This window comes from Borostomias antarcticus, assembly GCF_949987555.1.
Source record: "Borostomias antarcticus genome assembly, chromosome: 10".
NCBI lineage: Eukaryota > Metazoa > Chordata > Actinopteri > Stomiiformes > Stomiidae > Borostomias > Borostomias antarcticus.
The window spans coordinates 14,480,706-14,500,245 of NC_140243.1; the positions used below are offsets into that span (position 1 = coordinate 14,480,706).

Below are 19,540 nucleotides of genomic sequence, written 5' to 3' on the forward strand. Positions count from 1 at the left end.
TTCCTCTCATACTTAGGGGGCACTTGCTTTGGGTCTCATGGTGCAATGGAACCAATGTGATTGGTTCAATAGTACAAAGCTTGACTCCTTTGCACAAGATAAGCTAAAGCAACCTCACCCCAAGTATTTCACAAGAATGTCGACCTACGTTTGGTTGTATCCCTCAATAGCAGAGAACGGGTTTGAGGATTAGTGCTCAGATATTGTTGATATGGTGCTGAATTGAAACACTTCATTTCCTTCACTACAGTACCCTTCTGTTACATTACAACTAGGGATGGGTATCATTTCATCGATTTCATCGATACTGGTATTGGAACCGATATTTCTTATTGATACCAATACTTATCGATACTCTTATCGATACTACTCTACCGCTTTGGGACTCATACTGACTGGGTCGATGTTTCTGTCTCAGTTGGCCTTCATTTGCATAGTGGACCTTCACTAGTGATCCTATGTGATACTTGTCCAGCCATTGCTGGTTATGGCTACTTTTACACATTGGTAAAAAAAAAAAAAGGGCTATGGTCATCTCCCTACAGCAGGGGTGCCCAATACGTCAGTCGCGATCGACTTATAGGTTGCAGAAGCCTCTGTATGCTGGTAGATCTCAAGCCGTTCAAAAGAAAAGCCATAAAAAGGCGACTTGATGACGCAGATTGAAGTTGTTGTTCAGAGGGCAAGCAGTCACGTCACCTCTCTTGTCCAAATGAGCAACTTTTTCCTCCTGCTACTTTGTAGATTACAAGCGTGACCTGCAGTTTATCTGAGTGTTTTAATGATTTAATTATGTGTGGGCTGATTTCATCATTGTTTAGGCTTGCATGTGTAGCTAATAGCTGATAGTAGCCTAGCAAAATCGATCAGAAACTTAAAAAAAAAAAGGATTTTGCAACCCTTGCTCATCCATTCAGTTCAAGTCATCAGAGTGTATTGAGCTGTGTGACTGAGTCATTTAAGCAGGCTAAAGACACTCTGTTCTGACCACTAAGCTGACTGTTACCTGTTAAGATTGTGCAAGGCAAATATCCAACAAAGTTAACGTTCCACTTCCAGTGTGAAGTAATTGGTAGCTTGATTAATAATTTATAATAATTGAGTATGTTGTTATTTCGGTTGTATGTTATTTTTAATGGGTTTTCAGCAATGGGATTCTTTTTAAGATAAGATATGACTTAAATGACACATGAATTAAAACCTTGCCAATGTTAAGTGACTAGTGACAGAAGGCAGGAGTTTCGGGGGTGTGAGGTGGGGGTTCGCCGGGGGGGCGGAGTCTGGGTGGGAGATCTTGTTGAGCTGCTCATTTTAAAAGTAGCTCACAAGCCCAAAAGGTGTGGGCACCCCTGCCCTACAGTAACAACAGTTAATAGTAACTGTTACTAACATCAGAAGACAGACTATACTGTGGTTACATAACTTTACATTGCTTCACATTTACCGAAAGTGAAACTTGAAACTTGTTTCAAGAGGTTGCTGGTATTAGCACTACCCCCTTTGGACACAACTAACTCTTTACATAAATTGCATTTAGCACCGTCAGTAGATTTGGTGAAGTACCCTTTTGCCCTGTCTGCCACTATGCCTACTTCCTCGAGAGACAAACAATAACAAGGAAACATCATCGCCTGTCACCAGCAAATTGGACATGATTGAGGGACGGATGCCAGCTGTTGGTTGATTTATGAAACGAATGCAGCTCCATGGATTTATGAAACGTGTTAAATACCGATAGCAGCACGAACCATGAGCTTACTGTATCAATTTTTTGTTTCTGACCCAATGATGTACCAGTAACAACCAGGCCAGGTCAAGCCTGGCTTATGTGTGTTGGCTGGCTTGTTTCTGTGCGGGACTGGTAGGACGGTAATGTTTGATAAATAAAGAAAGGTCTTGTCACCTGGACACATCAGTTCCAATGCTTCCAATGCTAATCCAGCACAATAAGAGCGGGATAGCCAGTTAGCTCATGGGCTCACAACAACTAGCAGCAGCTTCCATAACATTAATGGTAGCGGTCAGTGGCTAAAGCAGTTACACTGATGATAACATAAAGTCATAACCACCAGGAACCCCGGTCTCCTGGGTGGGAGTCCAATGCTCTCACCACTACTCTACTTGTGCAGTGGAGATCGGCGGGTGGATTTTGGTGTCCTTCTTCCAGTCCCTAGTGTGGGTTGGGGTTAGAATATGGGTTGGGGTTGGGACAGGATCTGATCTATAGAGCAAGGGGTAAAGGTTGGAGTGAAAGGATGAACATGTGGAGGTTTGGGGTATAGTCCCATAAAGTCATCCCCACCGGGTCTTCAACCCCAGTCTCCAGGGTGGGAGTCCAATGCTCTCACCACTACTCTACTTGTGCAGTGTAGATCGGCGGGTTGATTTTGGTGTCCTTCTTGTGCTGGGACTACTGCCTCTTTTGGTGCCAACAGAGAAATGCAGGCCAACATTGTCCGCAGTAACGGAGGGGAGGGAGGGAGGGAGGGAGTGATGACCGGACAAACGCTATACTAGGTGCGCTGGCACTAAGTCACGCACAAAAAAGCATCAATACATTATGTTAATTTTTCCATCACCACCTAAAGCTGTGCCAGTCAACAGTCAGTCTAATCCCCCCCCCCCGCACACCCCGTACACACACGCAGATAGGGAGAGAAACTACGCATGTAGGGGTCAGTGGAGTCTTTTGGTTTTGATGTTCTGGGCCTACTGCCTCTTGTGGTAGCAGCAATAGAATTGCAGGTCAACAACATGCCGCAAGAGAGACGCAAGAAGCATGGACAAAAAGGATTCCCTCTCCTTGGTGTGTCGGCTTACAGCCAACACACAAAAAATACTGGTTCCCGACACCCATCCCTAATTACAACACTGCCTCCCTGTGGGGTATGACCACACTAATCAAGTACTTGGGCCTCCGTCTTCTCAGGCAAGAATTACAGGAGAAGTCATACCTGCCTATGTACTGTAGCACATACTGTGTATCAGCACTATACTAGCATTATCAGTTTTATACAAGGGTACTGATTTCTTTCATTTGTCTCATCTGCCCAGGTGAATTCACAATTGGTCTAATATGGGCTCTTTATAAACCACTATTTTAAATGCCACAAATTGCACAATAAGAACAGGACAACAACAGCCACTTGGACATGGCCTATAGGATTGTTCAGTAGGTGTGAGCCTATCAAAGTACAGTAGATCTCCCTAAGTACATTTTTGGATTGGGCTTTTATAGAGCTATAGTATAGAGTATATAGGCAGTACTATTAGTATCACAATTGAAGTTGTGTCACTGTCATGTATTTTCACTTAGCTATTACAGTTGTGTGCTATCTGATTGACCTGTGAACCTACAGTATTAGCCATTTGGCATCACCAGCATCAGCCCACAATGCACTTTGTGAGTGATACCACTTCAAGTGTACTGGTGAAGAACAATCATTTTTATTTCATTTGGAAAACTAACTCTTGATACAATAATTGCAAAATTGGTCATTATATGAATTGTCTCTACCACCCACATACCTTTGAAATGGCATTACATTGTCTCATTGCAGTAATAATTAAGAAGTATCTCTTTCCAGTAATGATCATTATGATCACAGTATTCAGAAACAGAACAAGCGCACTCTGGGTAAATAAACCTGCATTCTCTGCAGATGGTTTAAAAATTTAAAAAAAAGAATTTTATTTTTTTATTGTATTATTTTTTGTACTGTATGTGGATCAAGATTGTTTTGTTTACATTCCCCTTATGTGGAAAAAAAAGTGAATATGCCTTTAAAACATCTGCTCCAAGCTACTGTGTCCAGGCAGATTTACTGTCTAGATCCTGATGCTTCTGTGAGCTCTCCTGGTCAGACTATCTGCGTGTCATTTGTGTGAGATAGACTTTAGTCCCATGCAGACCACCATATTATACTTGTCTTACTGGTCACTCAAAACTCATAAGCATGATATAAATAAATACATGCTATGTATGCACACTTGTCTGATGATTTGAAATTAATAAATCTGATTACCTCAACATAATTCCATTGAAAAGACTGCAGTCCAGGATTAGATTAATTCTGTGGACTGTATATCCTTAATGAACTCTTTTCTGATATACATATACTTTTGTTACAACGTATTATAGTATTTTAAAATATAGTATTACAGTACAATTTGGCTTTGTATTTTCATTTAACTGAATAAGCAGTTTTCAGTATGTGACAGATGGTGTGGTAAAATAAAATAACTTGATATTGACTTTCATCATTTTATTTTGCATGTGACTGTGTCCTCTCAGTAGTCCTGGTTGACAATCACATGTTTAAATGTTGTAGTTCCAGCTGTTTGATGTCTCTGCTGAGTTCCTGTAACCTTGAAACTCAAGCCTTGACCTTGAAGCTTTTTAACTTTTGAAGCATTTGCAGTGTGTCATTGTGGTAGTGTTCTTGCCGTAGAACTTTGATAGTGATAGCATCACCTTGTGTTCTAAAAACATGACCCAAGACAGGAAGCTGAAACATAATTATTTATTGCTCATCTAATTAGGGGCTGGGCAGCTCAGCTGCTGGGGCCTCTTGTACTGTATCTGGCAGTATTCTTCTTCTGAATCTTACTCTTCTTAGAAAGTCTGACTTCTCATGCATGAAAAATCACCACATTTCAGTCCAGTCCTATGCTAAAAGTTCTCAATTAGCATTGTGGGCCAATAGTCCGGATGGTGGCACTACAGCAACCGTCTAAGTTTAAAACTTACCACCACCATGTAGGCCCAAGTGACAAACGTCCATATGATTTGATCTGGCAGGAATTAGGAAATCCATAACTCACTGTACAACCTATTGAACCTATCTCCTCCCACGTTTTGGTCAGCTGACACCACAATTGCTACACTGCATCTGCAGACAGCTCCACAAAAAACCTTCAGATTTTTGAAATATCAAAAACTGAGCCCACAGTGCATCAAAATGTTTTACTGTGAACAGTAAGGTATGCAGCAGTGTGAAATTTTGCAGAATTTTATCGCAACTGAGTTTTTGACAGTATTTTGAATCATGGCTGATGTAATATGTCTTTTTACCTGCACCCAATAAACAGCGTTAAATCCTCATTTGCTCCAGTGACGACTCCTCCTTCAAACTCTACAGTCCCTCCCTGAGAAGCATCGGGCTGCCCTTTACAAGCTGACGTGCGACGAGGATACCCTTTCATACATTTATTTTATTGTTTTAAACAGACATTTACATGTTACATTATCATACAATTCACTATCTAAGAATTTCATGCAACAATAATCACATAAAACAAGATTGCATTACCATTAATGCATTTTTATACTCAAAGCTCCGCTGTCGAAGCTAAAACAAACTAAGAAAACTACATTCAATGTCTTATTGAATGTAATCGTAATGTACAAAAAATATACAAAATGTCCGTAAGAAGATACTTCTTACATTTCAAAGTGGAGCATTAATTCTGCTCCCCGAGAAAAGGACTGACCATGAGAGTTATTAAGTCCATAATCACTGATTTCCCATTGTGAGGACCAACAGACAGTAGTAATAAATCAGTTCCATAATCAATGAGAGGATTATCTAAACAGAAATCCCCATCAGTAACACCTAGTCCTCTTCCTCCTCCTCATTTCCAAAAGACAGAAGATTGTTGTTTTTTATTTTCTTCCCTGACTTCTCCTTCTTCTCTTCATCCCCCTCTCTGTCCCCTTCACTCTTCCTTTTCTTCTCGCCATCCCCCTCTCTGTCCCCTTCACTCCTCCTCTTCTTGCTGGAACTGGCCTTGATACCTTGGAACTTTTCAGAGGAGCTCTTAGTGGGCTTCTTGAACATGATCCTTCCATCTGCAGGAGGCTCTTCCACTGAAAACAGACAGAACAAGGAGTCAGCTTTGGTATGTATCCTGTACACTGGCCAGAGTGGCAATGGCCAGAGTTTTTGTAACATAAGGTTAAATGCTCTACCAAAGACCTGTTGACTTGTCAACCCTCGGCTCTGTCTCTTCACACACCAAAGAGATTCCACTAGAACGCACAACCCATTGCACTACGACGTAAGCTACGTTAATGGTTACCTTTTTCTGCACCACGCGTCCCTTCCTTTAACTTTTTTAATTCATCAGCACTGAGATCGCCCTTTTTCAAGACAACAACTTGTGGCAGTTCATCCTCACGGTCGCTCCCACTGTCATCATCCAGTACAGGCATCTCTTGGCGCTGGGGGAAAGCAGGAAAGGGCTCAGACTGGAATTTTCCCAAGTTGTAAAATAGAAATAGCTAGCTAACGTTAACGGCGTCGCAACGGTTGTAATATCTAAAGTAACCACTCGCTATTCATAATCAATTAGACATTGATGATGTCGAGCTATCTTGGCTTGATCGGCTACATATTTCATTGACCGATACTGAGCTCGACATTGGCACATTGTAGCTAGACTAACGTTGGCTAGCTAACTTAGCTAATACTAGCTAGCATAACGTTTGAAAATACCTTAGTGTCAATTGTGGGTCCTTCCTTGAAACCAACATCATTCTTGAACTTCTTTAAAAAGGACGGCTCGGCTGGCTTCACCCATGTTACGTTACTTTTCTTATTCATCGTTGTTACACAAAACAAAAATAAAAACAATGAACCGGTAGCTATGCTGCTATTTTTAGCTCGACTTTTCTTGAATGAGTGCAACTTTCGTCATCATTATGCGCCCGTTGAAATTCGCAGGGTTAATTTGATTGGCTGGCATTACTTCAGTAGGCGGGGTTTACAATAAAACTTGATTATCCCGAAAGTATGGGTCATACTGTATTTGAAAACACCCGAAAGTTGTAACGTATCAGACGCTACTTTTTCTAAATTCACCGTAGTTTTTAAAACAGCAATACGTTATTAAACTCGCCCTGACTCTGTATATTTTGTCGCGGGCGAGAGCGATCTCTGGGTCATCCCGCCTCAGGTGGCGGAGCCAGGCGTTTCTACTTCCTTGTGGTTTTAGTGGAAGTAGTCCTGCAATAAGCAGGATATATTCTCTCTCTTGTACTCTTTTAAGCATGATATCTGGAGCATTCTTTGCATTACTGGCTGGCTTTCTTGGCGCCGTTGCCTCATCATCAGCAAAGCTATCCCTCGGGGCAGACTACCTCAAAGAGATGTGTGAAATAAGGTTTAAGAACTGGGCGGATGGAAAACACTGGAGTGAGGATGACACAACTCCCTGTGAATGGGTGAGATAATAGCTAATAGACTAAACGATTAAGATGAATGTGTATGCACGCGCGAGTGCGCGTGTGTAGAGATAATGCATTTGCACTTTACGTGTTTTACTTCAAGTATGCAGTATGTGTTCATGACGTTGAGTGTAATACACCATGCTGACGATAGTCAACAACCGACCTTTATTCCAGCTACATGTTCCCCTGCGTCTGCTGTGTGGAGGTTTGCTCTTCACTTGCAATGCAGTGATGTGGACCTTCTTCTCCAAGGCCCTCAGACACTCCTCCTCCTCAGCCAGGGCTACTGTCACCACCACTGCCTCTAACTTCATCTCCTCGGTGAGTTATTACAAAGTGTACAGTATAAAACCCAGAGTACAATCACATCCTCTGAACTTATGTGTATTACACAGGCATTCCTAGGAAAGCTCATCTTTGGAGAGACCCATGCAGCACTGTGGTGGGTGGGCATCTCCCTGACCCTATCAGGGTTGCTGGTTCTCCATGGGTCCATGCCTCAGAGCCAGCAGGAGGATGAGAAGAAGGGCCAGTGAAGGACTGTCTTCTATACATCGGGGAGGACAACATGTGATGCCACTGCTACGCTCTTGTTACATTTTACTATAGACTATAAACTTGCAAGATCAGGTTGGTCCATCATCAGGCAAGGAAAACCACCAACTCTGGCATGTACTGCCTGTACCATCTCAGTTTCACGCTGCTTTGGGGTGAAAAGCAAATCTTGACTTCAGAATTTATTTGTTCATCACAGAAATGGTTTGATGGTACCACACATGCACAAAGACACTATCGCACAACGCATTCCTAACCTGCTCACTGACCACGAATGTCTCTTGTTGGATATATATTGCAAATTGTACAGATGCATCATTTGTTAGAAATAAAACTCACTTGCAACCTTGACTGAAATATGTAATTTTATACATATAAAAACACTCAACCCCAGCTCACATTACATTAAGAATATCCCTTTATTAAAATGATGTAAACATAAAACCTGTTAGTGGTATACAGTATAAGTGGTCCCATGATACAGCTTCAATTTGACTGTCCATCAGTCCTCACTCATTCCTCCTTCATTAACTATGCAATCAAAAAGTGTCAACTAAATATTGCAGATTTAGTCGAGGATAACTGACGTAAAAGAATGTACGTCTTCTTCACAATGGAATAGTATTAAACCCAGCTGTTTCAGATGCACTTAAAAAAAAGTACCTGGGTGCCATTCCCTGTGATTATTCATTAAAAGAACAAGCACAAATTCGCAATAGCTGTGAAGTACATACAAGCATGTACAGTCAGACCCAATTTTTGAGGACCAAACAGACAGAGCAAGCTACAGAGCTGCTGCTGCCCCCCCCCCAAAAAAAAACAACAACATAAAAACTGTTCAGTTTCATTTGTATGCAAGTTCCCAGCTTGGTTGTTAAGGCAATTAGTGAGTAATAATAGACTTCCATCTCAACTCAAACACAACAAAGACACGACGTAATCATCCAAATATATCATTACACACAGCTTCCACATGTTTCCATGTGATGCTCCTGAATTAGACTGCTGGGGGGTGAGGAGGGGTCAGTCAACTCATCCTCTCTTTGACTTAAGAGGCTTTTGGTCGTGGTAGCTGTAGCAATGCCTGTGTACAGACAAACAACACCCTATCAACCTCAGCTCCTCTCACATGTGTATGAGGATGTCTAGTTTGGTATATGACATGCGCCATGATCAACCTCCAGGTCTGAGTGGAATGTTCTCCTTCTTGCTTTCTATATACAGGTACGGTATATCCAATCAGATGGTCCAGGTCTCATGGCTGACGCTCAGACCTATGTGGTACACAGTGAGTCAAGAGTCTGTTGCTTGAGCTAGACGAGGTCAAGAGGTTGGCTGACGGGGATGTGATTTGGGACTGAAGGTTTCTGTCGCCCAAGCTAGTTAAGTGGGATCTCGATGACGTCCTCCTCAATGATCTCTCCTTGTGGGACCGCCATGCCGTGGTCAGACGGGCGGTCCTTGCAGCTGAGGTCAGAGAAGGGGCTGAGCCAGCCGAGGGAGAGCGGCCCCCCGAATGCTGCTTTCATGGCCTCCCAGCAGGTGGTCTTCTCCCAGGTCACACTCTCCCCCTTCAACCGCTCGATACCCTGGGGACACAGTGACAAGTCAGCTGCATAAGGACAAAACCTGACCTGTGTTAGACAAGAATCAGGCCTGGGTGAAATACTGCAATTTGTTTATCCTGTCAGATACTTGGGGTGCATTTGGTTAACCTAGTCCAATGAAACTTATGGAACACTACCAAAAACACTGATCAATGAAATGCACCTCAAATACTCTATTAAGTTGACCCAGGTCTGTTATCAATAAAGGCAATGACTAAGTTCAAGAAACAGAAATGCACTGAGACCAGATCATGCACCCCAGGTAAAATATGAGAAGACAATTATCATACGCCTACTGAAGCAGAATGTAAACCAAAAACAGGCTTGGAACAGGCATGCCTCATGCTTTGTTTTTACGGAACCCCTTCATGCCTCAATCACATTTGGTTAAGTAGATACAAACGCCAAGGAATAAAAAAAAGCTTTGATAAATTACTTTTGGTAGATCAGCTTTGGCCTTCTAGCTCTGCATGCTTATGAAATGTGTTATGATATAATGAAACTGCTACTCATCATTCCTGCAGCAAGCTTACCTCAGTCCAATACCAAAGCAGCAAAGTCTAGCTCAAGTCTTAAGAGAGATAGTTAACAGCTTCAGTAAAAGCACTCGGCACATTCAGATATCAACCAAAGCTAATGGAAAGTACTGCATAGGAAAGGTATCGGAAAGCCAACAGCAATAGAACGTTAAGAGAATGAAACCTGAAAGAGAATGAAGTGGGATACAGACCCACCATCACACAAAGGACCTCTGCACTTACTTTGAGATAACCTCATTTAAACCAATACAGGCCAACACAGAATAATAGTCCATTGAAACGTGTAGACCACTTATAGAAACGTGTCCACCTCACACTGCTTTGTATAAACATTCTCTCTCACACACACACTCTCTCTTTCTCACACACGCGCACACACAGTACAAAAACAGTAAGATAACTGAGAAATATTTATTTTCTCTGCACCATAGTATTAATAAAGACAAAACATGTCAGTAAAAAAACTAAAACTCAATAGCCAGCTCATTCAAATCATTATCACGTATGTTATCCTTCAATTGTCCCGTCCAATCAAATAAAATAGGATCCAAAATAATGTAAACACAGTATAGAAAGAGAAAAATTGCATTGCTTCCTAAAGAGCACGAAACAAGTTACAGATGATGGTGATTAAAACAAGGTTAATTAAACCTTATATATACTGTATATATATATTCATATTTTAAGTGCATATAAGTCAAGTCAACAACTATGAATAGATGACTGAGAAGTTTGTTACAAGCTTGACATGTCATCAACAGGGTTGCAGTTGATTGTTTGAGTCTTTAAAGGCCCCTGAAATGAAAATGTTTTCCTTCTACTTATATGCCATCACCCACATCTGTTATCTAACAGTCCTCCCTTTTATGTTACTTACCTTAAAGAGATAACTCACCCATTTTACTAAAGTGTCATTGTTTCACACCACCAATGTGGTACATGTTCCTGATATGGTTCTTTAGCTTTGCTCTCCTGGCTGGATGCTAGTACCTTCACATCAGCATATGCATACTAGCATTTCCACCCTGCTAACTTCCAAAAAATGACCTTTTTATAATAAATAAATAAATAAATGGGTAAGCTATCCCTTTGTTTATTAATTTAGCCATTGTCTCTGCAGCTTTCCATCCCTCCTCCAACCAAAAATAATTATTTTTCGGGGAAAATGTTTAAATAAGTGCAAGTAGTCATCAAAAGACCCACTGAATTTGGCACAAACTGACTTCATCATCCATATCCCACTTTATGTACCATGTAGATTTGGGGGGCTGTTGTAATGGTAAGTGTTAATGCAGATAGTACTGCAACTGGAGGGAGGGAAACTACCGCCGGTCCTGAGCCCATTCTTAGAGCAGTGTTAATTTGTGGCCAGGAAACATATCTGTTGACAAACAGAATTAGCCAGTTCCCTATGCTGAGTTAGTCATGTATCAGAGAGGAATCAGGAGGAGGATGAACATGGTTCTGAATGAACAAACCGACAGGAAGACTCAGGAAAGGGGAGGAGTTAACCAAGGTTAAAGAGAGCATACAGCAAATTAAAAACCAGAAATAAACAAATAACACCACAAGATTTTACAGGCAGGTTTCAGACAAGTTGAAAGTAGTTTTTCTTTTTCTCTGCAACACCGAATGGTTCATTCACGGCAACAGAAGTTGAGCAAGTTTGGCAATGTTAAAAAAAATAAAAGACGAAAAAGCTATGGTTAGGGAGTTACAATCACGTTTCCAGCATTGTCAGGGTGGGGGTGGTGGAGTGTAGGAGTTGGTGTTTACACACCTCTGTCTCTCCCTTCCAGTTTGGTTTGACCTGGCGAAAGGGGGGTTTTACTGTGTCTTGCTTCCTCAGCTCAGACCACATATTGGTAGGGGTCTGCTTTCCCCTTGTCAGGCCTGGAGAACGGGCTAAACCACAATATCGAGAAGGGGTGTCCAAATACCGCCCTCATGTTCATCCACTTAGTTTTTTTAGCCCATCTTCGCTCTTCCTTTTTCAACTGCTCTATGCCCTGAAAACGAGAGACAACCAAACTTTAGTGTGTGAACGAATCACAAAACTAGACTAGCTGACTGTCATTTCGCTCAATAGTAATAACCGAACAGACTATTTTCTCCTGTATGGCTTAAATGAAATGACAGACACCAATAGGTAGGGTGCTGTTGTGATGTCAAGTTTGATGTTGTGGATTCAGACTCGGGCCATAAGAACCTAAGGTAGCTACAGTAAGCTACAGCTGTATATGGGATTACTGTGAGGTAAGTCCCTAGTAGAAGTGTCTTGTCTGCTAAGTAGCCTACCATATAGGCCAGCTTATTTTGGACCTATTCTTGCCATGAAAAAGACAACTAAATAACCTTTCCCTGACTCGGTCATCTGCCGTGAAGTTGCAGACAAAAATAAGTTAGCAAGTTTAAGTTAAAGAAAAGGAGTTAGTGTAACGTTTAAGTGGATATCAACACACAAGTGGACAAACATGCATGAAACATACCATAGCCTAGGCCTACAGTGCACACAACAGTATACTACTCCCTACTGTATCAGATGTAGTGTATGGTGTCTAGGTTCACCATACAGAGGACTCTGATTCTGATTCTCAGACTGATACATAGACTAGTTTTGTTCACCTCAGTGCATGTCTGTTTAGTAATGTTCATTCATAATCGCTTACAGAAACCCTGTTAGAAGTGTATATACAGGATGTATGTAGGGATATGCGTATTATTGTCTGTGACCGAGGTCCATTATGGACTTCCTGACACAGCTTTGACAGAGCATGAGTTAGCCATCAGAGACTAATTAAGTAGCCAATCAGTATACCTCTGATGGCACACAAAGAGACAGTGGTTGAGTCACAGGGTAACTTCTTTTGCAGTAGGCACTGAGCAGATGAACAGTCTGTTTCAATATATTCCTGAGCGGTTAAAAGGCTTCACAGTTCAGTGAAATCTGGTGTGCTGCGCAGGCCGACTGCAATGTTAGGGAGTTAGAAAACACATAGAAGCAAGAGATAGAGAGGCTAGGGGAGAGGAGTGTGAGAAAGAAGAGAATAAAGGCAGGAGAGGCAGTAGAAGAGGAGATGGAGGAGGAGGAGAGAGGGAGGACTAGGGTCACTAATTGGGCCACTTACTGTCTCGTCAGTACAGATGGAGTGGACCTGGGTTCCAAACATCACAGAGGTGAAGATGAGGAAGAGGAGGGCCTCAAAGCACAGGAGGATGAGGAGGATGACGGTCGCCGGAGGGGAGAAGGTACTGCACTCTGGGGAAGGAGGTGGGGAGAGGATGAGGTGTATGGGGATGAAAGTGTGAGGAGAGGTGAAAGCAGTTGGGGGAGTAGAGGGGTAGAAAGGGGGGTGGGGCAGGTAGGAGGTGTAGAAGAACAGGGGGTGGGGGAGGAGAGGGAACACGCATTTACACTGGGGAGTCACCATACAAGCAGCACATTCAAAGCTACAGTACATGTACAGTACGGTTGCTCACAGATAAAGATCTGATGCCGGCTGTATTCCAGACAACTGTTAGTCCACGCTAATGCGCTTGAGATGATTATTCTGTCAGATCCAATCTACTACAGTGGTGCACTGAGTTGGAATAGAGCGGTCTGGAATTCATCTGCCCATTGGGTAGGAGGGTGCCAAACATATTGTACATCACATCACGCTCATTAAACTGCCTGGAACATTTATAAAATAACTATAAATCAGTTTTGTTTTTTCTCTTTAGTTTTAAACCATTTGGTTGCTGTGAATAAACTAGGCTAAATAGTCTACTTCTTCCAGCGATGATTAGTACAGAAATGTGCATGAACAATATGCAGCGAACAGTCACATACAGAGAGAGGGTATGCTTACTGCCCAGCAGACTACAGTAGCTAAAGGCTCTGAGTCAGACAAAACTCTCTCTGTACTCACTCTGAGCTCCTGAGTCTTATGACCTCCAGCCCACTACAGAGTCAGTAGACAGCAGGGATGAACGGTGTCAGAAAAGATACAATGTCAACACTCAACGCCAGTGTCTGCTGTGGCCTGACTAGACGCACAGGAAACTAAGGCCTGGATTACACTAATGCATATTTGCTTGGCTACACTACGTATTCAAACAGCAAAAACCATAAGTGATTACGCTGGTGTTTTGGGCATAAACACTGCAACACAGCTCCGGATTTCTAGCCCGAATACGCAGCTCAGGGCATTTTCCAAGGCCTCTGGATTCGAGGGTGTTCGCCGGGGTAGTAACTGCTAGGCGCAAACGGTGGACTTATTCGTCAAATACGCGTTAGTGGAATCCAGGCCTTAAACAGATTCACGACATGTCTGACATCATATTGTAATACGTTTTAAGATCATATATGATTGCTGAAATCAAGTTAGTCATATTTTCATTATTTTAATTAGTTGTTTTCTATCTGTGACTCAATGCTCTATACACATCATGACGTGAGAAAAATGTGTCCTTGATGAACTGAACTCACCCTTACCTGCCTTTTTAATAAGTGATGCACAGATGTGATACATTGCTGCTGTATAAATGTAATTTGAAGGGAGTACTTTTCAGAGATTTTGCATTAACTCTGTGTATTGTCTCTCTCCATGTAAAAATAAAGACTGAGCCAGAAAGAGTGAAGACTGAGTTTTCCTCCACAATGACATGAATGTAACATTTAGTGGACATCTCTACTCAACTTTGTTATTTTCCATTATGGAAAAAAAAGAGCTGAATGAAAAATAATGTTTCTGTATAATGCCCTATTAGAACTTGGTCAAAAACAGAAATTAAATTATACATTTGCAAACTCAGCTGCAAGGTGCAAAAGATTAAAAGAAAATCAGATTCATGAAAAAAAAGAAAGTGTCTAACTGACCCAGGTGTGATCTCCTTTCTTGAGGACCCTTTCTTGATGTTTTGTTAAAAGTAAGTCAGAGCAAGTAAAAGACGACAACTCACTTGTCCAATCGTCTTCGAAACAGTAGAGGAAATGGAAGACAACCATCACCAGAGAGTGGAGAGAGATGAGTGCAATGTACATCTGGAATAGACATGATTCCGTCACTTACAAAGAGCAAGACCAGTTGAAAATTAATCTAGCTCACATTTCATAACAAATTTGACAAATCCTTTAGAGGAATACTTCTCTTTCAGAGCATATGTGTAGTTTTAGTTTCTTCAATTGTTTAGGTTCTATAAGTGAGTGACGAGTTTAAAGATTTCTATCAATAGTTCTTGTCTTGTCTATCTAACAGACTCCTGACAGATCATAGTCTCATCATAATTGATTCACGAGTTCATGTGTTTATCCAATTCAATACTACGGTAACTTACTGTGAAAAGCACAAAGTACTTCTGGTTGTTCTCTCCCACACAGTTATTGACCCAGGGACAGTGGTGGTCCATCTTCCGTATGCAGCGTTTGCACACACTTGTATGGACAGAAAACACAAAGCATGAAAAAGGGGAGGATAGATTTAGGGGTTGGACGATAGGACGCTGGTATCGTCCGTCGACAATGCCATGACAGACGATGTCTAGCCTATTTGAATTTGAATGGCACTCCATAGTAGAGCGAAGTCGGTGAGCGCAAAACAGGGCAGCATGAAGCAGACATACTGAATGCCTATTTGCAAATTTAATCAGCCTATTTCAATAAGTATTGAGAGAAAGCAAGACATCAAGGTACTAGACTCAAACCCAAGAGCATAAAATTGTGTGGAAAAGATGTCTGTTGAACATGTCTTGTGAGATGGCAACTCTGGTATCTATCAAGCTGTTTTAAATTCCCTTGCACTCCCCTTTTGTTGGCCCAGCCTATAGGCTACTCCATGATCAAAGATCAAAGTAGAGTGAGCTGGTCAGTGCACTGCACAACCAAGCAATGTACAGCAGGGTGAAATGCCAAAAGGCCTATTCATATTTACAATAGGCTCGCCTATATAATATAAATGTGGCAGAGTTTACGTTAGCCGTATGCACAGTTTTCACATAATGCGATCACTGAAAATTTAGAAAGGACAGTCTAGTTGGTGCGAATGAAGCCTGAAAAGCCATTTGATATATGCTACCATTGCAAACTAGGTTTGACAGTGTTTAGGCAAGTGCTATTATTTTAATAAAAGACAGTAGCCTGTACAAGCATTTGATGTCCGTGGAAAAGCAGCAGCCTATAGCGAGAAGCTTGGTCTGTGGTTGTCTGTCTTCATAACCGGAAAATAGACTATAGCAGTATGTACTATGTAGGCTATTATTAAACAGAGCTAGGCTATTGCGTCCTAAGAGGTAAACAGGGTTGATGCACTTCAAATGGCTGGTCCTAGTGTGAGAACTGAACTAGGAAAAAAGGCATTTAAATATGCTGCTCCATCGACGTGTAAAAGACTATGAAACCAGTTCTCTTGGTCAGTGCAACTGTGTTTGATTACTTGCCCTACAACAGATTCTTTCTGGGAAAGTATGTCTCTCTGTATTGTCTGTTATGATGTTTTATTGCTGTAACCTTGTTTCTGCTGCCTTCTTGGCCAGATCGCTCTTGAAAAAGAGATTTTAATCTCAATAATGCCTATCTGGTTGAATACAGGATTTGATTGATTGATATGTCACAAATGGAATAAATGCCTATTTCATAATTGTGTCATTCTTCAATGAGTAAAGAAGTACAGGAGAAATGGAAGCAAATAGCCAAAACGCTGGGTGTTTGATAAAAGGTAGAGTAAATCATTTCAAGCAGCCTTTATTATCAAAACTGAATGCCTTAACTGTCCCTTTTATAACAGATACTTTAGCCATTTTAAAGCTCCCAAAATTATCTTACAAATACAATATGTATTTTTATTGTATATCCTGTCTGGACATGACAAGGGGAGGATTGTGTAATTCCAGACATCATCCAACCTTGCTTTTCCAAGTGAACTACACAGGGACCCCTTACCTACAGTGGTGAGCCCTATCAGGCTTGATGCTACAACATTTAGGACACTTGTAGACCACCTGGCCAGGCTTCAGCTGCAGACTCTCGATGTACTCCTTGGTGGCATTCCCTTTTGGCACCGCCCCCTGTTAGAGAATACAATGGAACCTACCTTGATTTACCATGACTCTCGACAACATAAGGCATCAGAAAGTCTTTGCCATTGTAAGACTTATTGACATTTCATCGTGCATTACTGTATAACAAAATTAACTCCCTATGATAGCTTTGATTTAACCCATGCTTTTAGATCTGTCTGAGTTGTCAGGATCCTAGTCTAGTGCATATTAGTAAGGTCTCAGACAAAGACAGACTCATTTTTCCATTTACTCACAGGGTCGGTGCACATGGCCCTGAAATGGGAGGCCAGGGCTAGGAAGGCCAGGCTGTTGAATAGTGTCCCGTTGACAATGCTGTATGTCAGGTTCTTAGAGGGCAGAAGCATGACAAAAAACACCACGAATTCGGCATAGAACACCAGCAGCCAGGTTATGACGGCGCACACAATGCCACAGGCGTCTGTGATGAACCACATGGCCCCAGAGTTCTCCTCAAGGGGGGCAACTTCCCGCTGATGCCCCGGTTGTGGCTGCCCTGGCTGGGATGGCTGCAAGTAGCCAGCTTGCCTCTCCACGTCTCTGCAGTGGTGCACCAGGCTCTTCATCCTCCTACCAACCAGCTGTCCTGACAGCTGACCTGTCCTCACCACATGCTGGATATAAAGAGGAGTGGTGAGGTTAAATAGATGGAGAATAGAATTCCAACACTAGATGGCTTTGTTTGCAAGTTATAGGCGCCTCCAGCTAGTCGTTCTTCCTGCTGTCCTAAACGCACTAGCTAGGTAGCTATATAGCTTTGACAAAACACTGCATGGATGCAGTAGTCTGATTCAGGAGTATCTACCGCTACCAGTCCAGCCAGGTGCTGCCCTCGCTGCGTTGGCTGGCAATGACAACGCGGGGTTGAGGACAGGGGGAAGGTAACGTTAGGGATAGCTGGCTAGAAAACGTTAGCTAGTAATCCAGGTAGGTAGCTACTGCTACTTGACTGCAAAAGCCAGCAATAGTGGCCTTTTTAGCCAGCTAGTGAGTTGGGGGCCACTGACAAACACATTTGCAAATTGTACCTAGCTAGCTATTATCCATGGTTGCTATAGCTAGTGTCGCTAGATGGCTAGCTAAAGACTGGCTAGCTACAGCTAACGTTAGCACCATTTGTTTTAGCAAGGAGCATCCTGCTAGGTAGGAAGCAGTAGGACCTACCTCTTTCTCATCCACGTCAAGCTGTGACTCCTATTTAAAACGCTGACCGTCTAGCTAGTCAGACAGCTAACGTTAGCCAATATTTGGATAAAACATAAATACGAACAGTTTGCTAGCTAGCCAGCTTCTGACAAGGAGGGTCGCTCTTCTCTTCTGTCACCCAGAACTCGAACCACCGCCCCCTGTGTCGTATGACAAATGAGAACGTTTTTTTTTATTTTTTTTTATTTTTTACAACACCTCACAGCTCTAGCCTCGCGTCACCAAGCTCTCGTTTTTATTTTAGAGCCCGACTACTAATTTACATAGATTCTAGAAAACCCAGTTGGGGGCGGGGGGTATGTTGGAGAAGGATGTGTCACTGACACTGGATATTAAAAGTTTCGCTGAATGTGAAAGTAAACGTGATTGATGTTACATACATACATGTCTACATAATAGATTAGGCTACTGTTTAAAACACAGGGTTGAAACTTCAAAACGGCTTTATATCCATAATGGTCATGTTTTCCAGTAGGAGGCACTGTTAGACCGTCTACAGCTTTCCGAGTAGGTCTAAGCATGACATGGCTCCAGGTTATGGACACATTTCTTTGTATTTCCCTTTGCAACTTGCTGTGACTGCAGTTATCCAGACCTCTATAAAGTTGCAATAGTCAAGAATTAGACGTAGACTACCATAACAATTAAAAGAAAATCCATCCACAGAGCTGTTAGAAAGGTGTGGAATAAACATAGGCCATTCCCCCCCCCCATCCCCCCCTGAGATGACTGAGGTTTGGTTCCCACTTTTAACAAGGCTCGTGAGCTATTACAATGTTGGTACCACACGGTATCGGGAGTAGTCTGGGGCCATTAGGGCCATTCGCTCTGCATTTTAGAGCCAATCAAGGTGATGTTGCATCCCCCAGGTGACAGTTTTGGAGTTGCCTAGGTCGGCTGTAGATAGTCTTGGGCCAATTGCTTTGTATTTGACCAGTCTGAAGCGGGTCTAGGGCAAGTTGCATCTGCCGGATGACAGTTTTGGAGTAGGCAGTCTCAAGACAGGATGTGAATCTGATAGTGAATGGAAAACGCGGGTGGGTTCAGCCCCAAAAAAATGTTTCAAAATGTTTATTGAAACTGAAATGGCCTCCAGGACCATAAAACGGCCCAATAAGATCGTGGCTGACCCCTCCCATCCCGGTCATGGTCTCTTTGACCCACTCCCCTCTGGCAGGAGACTGCAGTCCATCTGGACCTGTTTTTGTATTTTATATTTGCACTGTTTTTGTACTGTTTTGCACTGTCATGTCTTTCCTGTCCAGCACCCTGTTTTGTCGTCTGCAACAGCATATGCCTTAAGCCTAGTCAAATTACTACTGTGTGAACCATATACATGGTTAATA

At 42.2% G+C, this 19,540-nt stretch overlaps 3 protein-coding genes across 4 annotated transcripts; 1 reads left to right on the forward strand and 2 right to left on the reverse strand.

Annotated features, from left to right (window-relative positions):
- Positions 1–5,285: 5,285 nt before the first annotated feature.
- kiaa1143 (KIAA1143 ortholog) lies at positions 5,286–6,655 on the reverse strand. Its single transcript, XM_084444373.1, has 3 exons — positions 6,498–6,655; positions 6,082–6,223; positions 5,286–5,869 (listed from the first exon to the last, which is right to left on the reverse strand). Exons 1-3 carry the CDS (start codon positions 6,603–6,605, stop codon positions 5,616–5,618), a joined length of 504 nt encoding a protein of 167 aa, XP_084300499.1. The 5' UTR covers positions 6,606–6,655; the 3' UTR covers positions 5,286–5,615.
- Positions 6,656–7,051: 396 nt separating this feature from the next.
- tmem42a (transmembrane protein 42a) lies at positions 7,052–7,767 on the forward strand (the record flags this gene model as incomplete). Its single annotated transcript, XM_084444515.1, has 3 exons — positions 7,052–7,225; positions 7,406–7,552; positions 7,627–7,767. The coding sequence occupies 3 exons, from the start codon at positions 7,052–7,054 to the stop codon at positions 7,765–7,767; spliced, it is 462 nt and encodes a 153-aa protein (XP_084300641.1).
- A 413-nt stretch (positions 7,768–8,180) lies between these two features.
- zdhhc3a (zDHHC palmitoyltransferase 3a) lies at positions 8,181–18,319 on the reverse strand. Of its 2 annotated transcripts, none has more exons than XM_084444371.1 (7): positions 18,153–18,319; positions 17,225–17,602; positions 16,852–16,976; positions 15,252–15,348; positions 14,877–14,958; positions 13,061–13,191; positions 8,181–9,375 (listed from the first exon to the last, which is right to left on the reverse strand). In XM_084444371.1, the coding sequence occupies exons 2-7, from the start codon at positions 17,552–17,554 to the stop codon at positions 9,166–9,168; spliced, it is 975 nt and encodes a 324-aa protein (XP_084300497.1). In that variant the 5' UTR covers positions 17,555–17,602; positions 18,153–18,319; the 3' UTR covers positions 8,181–9,165. The 2 variants fall into 2 exon arrangements, with proteins under 2 accessions (XP_084300497.1, XP_084300498.1); XM_084444372.1 differs by lacking the exon at positions 8,181–9,375 and adding an exon at positions 11,777–11,941.
- Positions 18,320–19,540: the final 1,221 nt, after the last annotated feature.